The sequence below is a fragment of the Callorhinus ursinus genome, unplaced genomic scaffold (assembly GCF_003265705.2).
Source record: "Callorhinus ursinus isolate GAN/ISIS: 27379988/994484 unplaced genomic scaffold, GSC_fseal_2.0 scaffold25, whole genome shotgun sequence".
NCBI classification, from domain to species: domain Eukaryota; kingdom Metazoa; phylum Chordata; class Mammalia; order Carnivora; family Otariidae; genus Callorhinus; species Callorhinus ursinus.
In genome coordinates this window covers 20,286,846-20,294,770 of record NW_027397087.1, presented here as the reverse complement: position 1 = coordinate 20,294,770, position 7,925 = coordinate 20,286,846, and the positions used below count along the sequence as shown (strand labels likewise).

The 7,925-nt window shown below is 35.3% G+C and overlaps 1 protein-coding gene across 3 annotated transcripts in view; it reads right to left on the bottom strand.

Annotated features, from left to right (window-relative positions):
* UNC13C (unc-13 homolog C) overlaps nt 1-7,925 on the bottom strand; it is a 651,156-nt gene that overhangs the window by 255,094 nt on the left and 388,137 nt on the right. For all 3 annotated transcript variants that reach the window (XM_073877030.1, XM_073877032.1, XM_073877031.1), the window contains one exon: nt 3,942-4,075. In XM_073877030.1, coding sequence (XP_073733131.1) covers nt 3,942-4,075 — 134 coding nt within the window. The remainder of the gene's footprint in view (nt 1-3,941; nt 4,076-7,925) is intronic.

The following is a 7,925-nucleotide window of genomic DNA, read 5'->3' as shown; positions in this document are numbered from 1 at the left end:
GAGGGTTCTAGAGGGGTGGTGGTGGGGGGATAGGTTAGCCTGGTGATGGGTATTGAAGAGGGCACGTTCTGCGTGGAGCACTGGGTGTTATACGCAAATAATGAATCATGGAACACTACATCAAAAACTAATGATGTGATATATGGTGATTAACATAACATAATAATAAAAGAAAAATGTTGGCTTGTGGGTGTTGCAAAGATTTCTTAAATAGGACACAAAAAGCTCAAATTATAAATCAATAAATTAGACTACTCCATCAAAATTTTTAAAACGTTCTTCAAAAGATACTAGTGAGAAAATGGAAAGAAAGTCACAAACTAGGAGAAAATATTTCAACATTTATATCTGACAACAGACCCTTATTTATTGTATATAACGGACCATTATAACTCAATAATAAAATGATAAACATCCCAATTTGGAAATGGCAAAAAGAACAGATACTTCATCAAAGTTATATAGAGTGTAATTAAGTACATGAAATGACAGTCGACATCAGTATTTAAGAAAATGCAAATTAAAACCACAATTAGAGGCCACTATACACCTATCTGAATGGCTAAAACAAATCCTAACCATATGAAGTTTTGGCAGTGTACAACCCCTTTGGAAAGTAGTTTGGCAATTTTAAGAATACAAATAATGTACCTACCACATGACCCAAAGGAAAGGAAAGACTATGTGTATGCAGAAACTTGTAAACAAATATTCATAGCAACCTAATCTAGAAAAAAATATTTTGACCCTAACCCTGAAAGAGGAATGGATGAACATCTTGGGGTATATCTTATAGTGGAATGTTACTCAGAAATAAAAAGAGACAAAGTATCGCTACGCACAACTTGTTTGACTCTCAAAATAGTTGTAATGAGTGAAAGAAGTCAGACCAGAAAAATGTACATATGATTCTTTTACATAAAAGGGTATAATTTCCAAACTAATTTATAGTATCAGAAGGCAAACCAGTGGTTGCCTGGGGCAGGTTACAAAAGGCATATGGAAACTTATTAGGACGATAGATATATTCACTATCTTGATTTTGGTGAGGGTTTTGTAGCTAGATATATATGCCAAAACTAATCAAATTATATAATTCAAACGTGCAGTTTCATTATATTCAATTATACTTCAATAAATGTTAAAGAGGGAAAGAGAGAACTACACCTAAAGATCTGAAAATACTTTAATGGTTTTCAATTTCTTTTTTTTTTAAGGTTTTATTTATTTATTTGAGAGAGAGAAACAAAGCGAGAGAGAGAACACAAGCAGGGGGAGTGGGAGAGGGAGCAGGCTTCCTTTGGAGTAGGGAGCCCGATGTGGGGCTCAATCCCAGGACCCTGGGATCATGACCTGAGCCGAAGGCAGACGCTTAATGACTGAGCCACCCAGGCGCCCCAGTGGTTTTCAATTTCAATAAAATAGTGAAATTTCTATAAGCATCTAGAAAGCTACTTCATAAAATTTTTTAAATGTGAATAAATATTGCTCAAATACTCTAGTGCACCAATTAATAATGAAGTAGGAACAGAAAGAACAGATGTCAACTACATATAAATGTTTAATTTCTTCATTCATTCAACCAAAATATATGCCTGGATATATACTAATATAAAAAAAACTCTTCTGAAGTTTTCATTCTATAATTATTATAAATTGTCATAGAATTTGAGTAAGTCTTTAAAACATCCTCAAAATCTGAGCAAATACAATCATAAAACATAGGTTCCAAATACCAGGAAGGCATTCAAGTTTTTTTAGGGCTAGGTTCTCATAGAAAAAAAAAGTGACTCTAAACTCTGACATTAACAACAGAAACAAAAGCAAAACAAAGACATCCTTTTCTTTGTCTCATTGCTCCTTTTTATATTTAGTAGACTTAATTTAGGTCATAATTTAAATTTTATTTTTGCCATACCTAAATGTATTTCCTCCATTTCTTTTAATATAGTTCCAAAAAGTCAAATAAAATATTTGTTAATGATGTAATGTATGGTGATTAACATAACAATAAAAAACTGGAAAAAAAATATTTGTATATGTTTCACAGTGTATATGATTAAAAGTAATTCTGGGAAACTTTAATTGATTCCATGACTTTATGATATAGTTTTACTAGTCATATCCAGATTTCTAGTATTTGGTAAATGTAAAGAATTTCTTTGATTAGAAGTAAAATCTTCTCATATAAGTTTTAATTAGCATTTCTGAAGAGATGTCTGTTTTCATTCAACAGTCATTTACCAAATGGCCTACACCAGCTCAAGGACACAAAACAAGTATTGATTTCCCTATCTTCAGGAAATCTACTCTGTCTCAAAGCAGGTCCAAAGAATGAAGGAGAAAACAGATCTGTTCCATAAAGTCTGCCCAGGATGAGCAGAGGATGTGTGATATATTAAAAGAGAAAGGCACCTGGGGGGCTCAGTCAGTCTTGATTTCAGCTCAGGCTGTGATTTCAGTGTCATGGGATTGAGCCTCATGTGGGGCTTTGCATGCTCAGCATGGACTCGGCTTGAGATTCTCTCTCCCTCTCCTACTGCCCCTCTCCCTGCTCATGCTCTCTCTCTCTCTCCCTCTACATACATACATACATACATAAATACTTTAAAAATAATAAAAAAAAATTGAAGAGAAGATATGGTCCTAAGCTATCAGAAGACAGTAAAACAGCAGAGTCTCTATAGAGGGTCATCAAGAGGTACTCTGGTCCTCAGGCAGAAAAGGTGAGTATAACAGGGAAAGTGAGAAGAAAGTATAAAGGCAAACCTAATGACACTATCACGGTTGCATATCAAAGAGGACCAATTTCTCCACAATTAGGAACTGAGGGCAGGTGAAAATCAGTGGTTAAAAAACAAGGAAAGGATGAAAATTGGGGCACTTAAAAACTTATTCCTTCTGTAAGTAAAATTTCAATTGGATTCAACAAAAGCTTTTTGACCCTGTCTTGGCCATTAGAGAGAAAGAATAAAACCAGTTCTCTATAGTAACTCTGAATCTACTTCATGCTCTACTTCATAGTTTGTCTATTTCTGCTATCCCTGCTGCCCAGAGCATTTCAGGTATTACCAATATGTCAGGATACCCTCTCCATTAATCACATTACAAGTGCCTGGTTCACAGACTCAGCTCTTATTTTCCTTTTGCTATATAGCCGTCAATATGTAGGCATAAAATAGATCCTAAACATGCAACACTAAAGCAGGACTGGATCTTGGATATTATCTAGTAATATATGAGGAAACTGAGACCCAGAGTACTTAGATAATTTGCCCAAGTTCTCACAGCAAGTGGCATTTTGATAAATAATTTTAGACTCCTCTAGAATCTGTTATCCTAGAATAGCCATGAATTTCAATTCATCTGTTCACCTATCTGCTAATCATTTCAAATTCTATGCATGGGGGCATAGGCTTAACATTGTTACTTGAGAAAATGGACTTATTCTATTACATATTGCAATAAATCCATGGTATAGAACTATTTTGAAAGCAGGTTTTCTTTTGACAAATCTTTATTACAAAGTCACCATGAAATATGTTTAATACTAACTTTTCAACATTCTTTTTAGTTTTTGGGGAAGTGCAATGGGATAGTTTTGTGGGGTTTTGTTGTTGTTGTTGTTCTTTTTGAGACAAGGAGATAATTATGAAAGGAACCAAAGAAACTTTTCTACAACAAACAAAATAAATTTGGGGAAATATTTGTCTCTATACCCAAAGAATCACTCTATGGGGCTTGAACTAAAAATTCATAATATCACCAAATTGATATTACTGCTAAAAGTACAAAAGTCCTACTTTATATAACTTAATTTTGGAAAACTTAATTTTGGAAAACAACACTTTTCCAATGAGAGTATAAACCATGCTTCAAGTATTTTGTTTTTATAACTTTAGTGGAATAAAACCCATTCATTCCCAAGACAATGTACTTACTGATTCAGGACAGGTGTATAGGCAGTTTTATCCTCATCAATAATAGTGACCATCAGTGTAATAAGTTGGGGCCAAAAATCCAAATTCTTGGTGGTCGGTCCCTGATCTTCCCGAGGAATATCCTGTTTCTTACTCTGCTCACAAGGTCACGCAACATGCAAGAGAAAAGGTTAAATAATATGACTTAGTTTGTCATTGTCAAATGGAAGGATTAGAGAAAAGCGGTTATAGAAAAATTCTTAGGTCATGTGAGCCAAAGCTATCAAATTCAGGTTTCCATTCTTCACAGAATAACAACCCATAGGATAAAGTCACAATGGCCAGACCAGGCTTGCATTTCTACATCCTTTGGTTTTCAATTGGAGGTTTCTCTTTCTTAATTGCAGTTCATGATCTTAGGAATTATTATAAAAATTATCCCTTTAATGTGGCTTCTTCCAAGGAGAGATGTTGAATTCTGTGTGTACAAAGGTGTGTGTGTGTATGTCCAGGTATAATTTATCCTGCCTAAATATTTTGTCACATAGTCACATAGGTGGTAAGTGGGCAGAACTCAAGGCTGGTTACAAAGCCAGTACTGTTAAATTCTATAGTATACAAATATTCTATGAATGGCATGGACCACTCTCATTCCACTCCCAAATGCATCTAGTTAACTAATAGTTATATATCTTTCTCGTGTGCATGTATGTTTAAATCATATTTGAATCCTTGATTTATCATGCTTCATGAATTCTTCAGCTCTCACCTCTGAGAGTGTTGTCCAGGATGATCTAAGTTTACAATGAGATGAACAGAGTACAGTAACAATCTTGTATATTTCACATATCAATGTCATACTCAACAAATACAATTCTTTTATTTGGTGGATAATCTTAGAGCACGTATTTTCTATTTACTTTACATAATTAGGCAAAAAAGATAAAGGCAGAGACAATTTTCACTCAAGTATACAAATAAGTAGGAAGCATATGGCTCCCCTAATTATTTCTGCCAAATGATTTACAAGCTTATAGGTCCAGGATATCTGAAAAATTTACCTTTATGCTCAAAATACAACAGATATTAAATGTTGGAGAGCAAAATTAGTCCAAAAATCAGTGGCTGGCACAAATTACTTCAAATTGCTAGAATGAACTATAAGCATTCTCCAAAGGTTCTTAAGAACCTTGTGTATGTGGTCCTGGAGAACCACTTGTGGGCGCCTGGGTGGCTCAGTTGGTTAAGCGGCTGCCTTCGGCTCAGGTCATGATCCCGGAGTCCCGGAATCGAGTCCCGCATCGGGCTCCCTGCTCAGCGGGGAGTCTGCTTCTCCCTCTGACCCTCCCTCCTCTCATGCTCTCTCTCATTCTCACTCTCCAAATAAATAAAATCTTAAAAAAAAAAAAAGAACCACTTGAAACTTCTTGGCAGGCTTCCTCTTTCAGTTCCTGAGGTATATCAAGGCACATCAGAAGATCTTCAAGAAGAAACTCGGGCAGCAATACAGGCTTACAAATAAACAGATTTGCCTACTTTCAAGTTACATCTTCTATTTAAATTTATCTTTCTTTGGTGAACAAGATTTTTATTGTCACAATAATGTGATTACTCATTACATTAAGTTCAATAGATTTCTTCCTCTATGATGTATTTAGAAATCGAGAGAACCTGGTAGATTATAAAGGTTGTAAATAAAATTAGTTCTGATGGCCACAGCATTTGTTTCTCAAATGTATCTGAACTTAATACTGTCATTAATCATCATGATGTGTATACAGCTAAACTGTATGTCTAGCTTATTTCGAGTAATGTGATTAAATGAAAGCAAATACTCTAGATGACATGTGAAGTCACTTATTGTCATTCTGCAAAGAGTAATACAGAAGGAGAGAATAAAGTAGTTGAACATGTATTAATTCCAAAATTCCTTAACTGTCCCAAATTCTACTTTCATTATTACTTTTTATGACATTAAAGGATTATAGATGGTACCATTTTTTCATCAAATTCTGTATGTTTCCCCAGAATAAACCAAACTGGATGTTAAATCATTAAGTTTTTACGTATCACATAACATCATAATAAATCAAGGTACCTCTAATTTAATAGTGCACTTTTAATGGCCTACATGTTTATAAAAGGATGGGGTACACAATCATGTATATTGAAATATTTACCAGATTTCTTAAAGATTAATTTTTTTCTAAGCAACACTTTATTAATATCCTAGAAGTCTATAGGGCATTTGATCTTATGGTCAGAAAAAATTAAGACAATGGTAGTAGAAATTTATGAAGCTGGGTGCCTGGGTGGCTCAGTCGTTAAGCGTCTGCCTCCGGCTCAGGTCATAATCCCAGGGTCCTGGTATCGAGCCCGCATCAGGCTCCCTGCTCGGCAGGAAGCCTGCTTCTCCCTCTCCCACTCCCCCCTGCTTGTGTTCCCTCTCTCTCTGTGTCTCTCTCTGTCAAATAAATAAAATATTTAAAAAAAAAGAAACTTAGGAAGCTAGTAATAAGTATACTAATATTTACTGAAACCTTTATAAATTAATATTTATCATAGGAAAAATATATCTCATATATTTATACTCTATATAATATATAATGATAAACCCATTAATGACAAGGAACAAATGGGAATATAGTCAGTTCATAAAACTATAACTTAGCAGATCGATTTTGATTATGATCATTAGAATTATAGTGACTAAACACTATTTTCTTAATAGATTATTGAGGAAAGGGATGAGAAAAGCTGTGAGAGTATAACAGGAGCAAACGTGGAAAAGTTGCCAGGGTGTAGGATCATCCGAAGAAAGTTTCCAATGGTCATGTTTACAAAGGATATTTCAATACAGAAAAGCTCTACCAGACAAGCTGACAAGATATACACTATACTTTTATAATATCAAGTGAGAAAATATGAAGATATTCCATATAGAGAGAACCATTACATACAAAAAAACAAAAGTATCAAAATAACAGATGCCATCTTCATGTTAATGTGGGACTTATACGACACTTCTAAGTCTGTTATAAAATGTATGGCATTCCTTGTGTTTGTTTAATAAGTATATAATTTTGAAACACCTCCTCTAAGGAGTTGGCTAGAAAAGGGTCGGGGGAAGATATTCAGTAAAGTAAGGGGATACTGAAATGCAAAAGTACATGACAGATACATAACTGGGGAATTACCAGCAATGTGAGGCTGCAAGTATGTAGCCTTTTGATAGAGTGTGTTTCTCTATCATTGGTTCTAGTGGACAGTAGCATTATTTATACACACACACACACATACACACACACACACAATCCATGTTCAAATCAAGTGAGAAAATGCTTGCTTAAAACAAAGTTAAATAAATTATTTCTAGATTCCTGGAGTAACATGCTAATATGCACTATGATTCTCTAAGATGGTGGTTCTCAAACTTTAGTGTTCAGCAGCATTGTTAGGAAAGCTTGCTAAATCACAGACTGGCAGTCCTTTCCGCAGAATTGCTAATTCACCAGGTCAAAGATGAGGCCTGAAAATCTGCACATATAATGAAGTTCCTACTAATGCTGGTGCTACTAGCTCAGAGACGAGTTTGAAAAACACTACTCTGGTGGCGCCTGGGTGGCTCAGTCGTTAAGTGTCTGCCTTCGGCTCAGGTCATGATCCCAGGGTCCTGGGATCGAGCCCCGCATCGGGCTCCCTGCTTGGCGGGAAGCCTGCTTCTCCCTCTCCCACTCCCCCTGCTTGTGTTCCCTCTCTCGCTGTGTCTCTCTCAAATAAATAAATAAAATCTTTAAAAAAAAATAAAAAGAAAAACACTACTCTGAGAGCTAAAAATGGAGCATTAGTTCTTCAAATGTATTTGAACTTGACAAAGCCCTCCACTCCTCTCCTATTCCCTTATCCCATTCTTGCACAACTTTCTGAAGAATAATCTTCCTCTGAACTTACTTTGGGAAACAAAAGGCTACAGAGATAGATACAGTGGTCAAATCCTTTAGGACC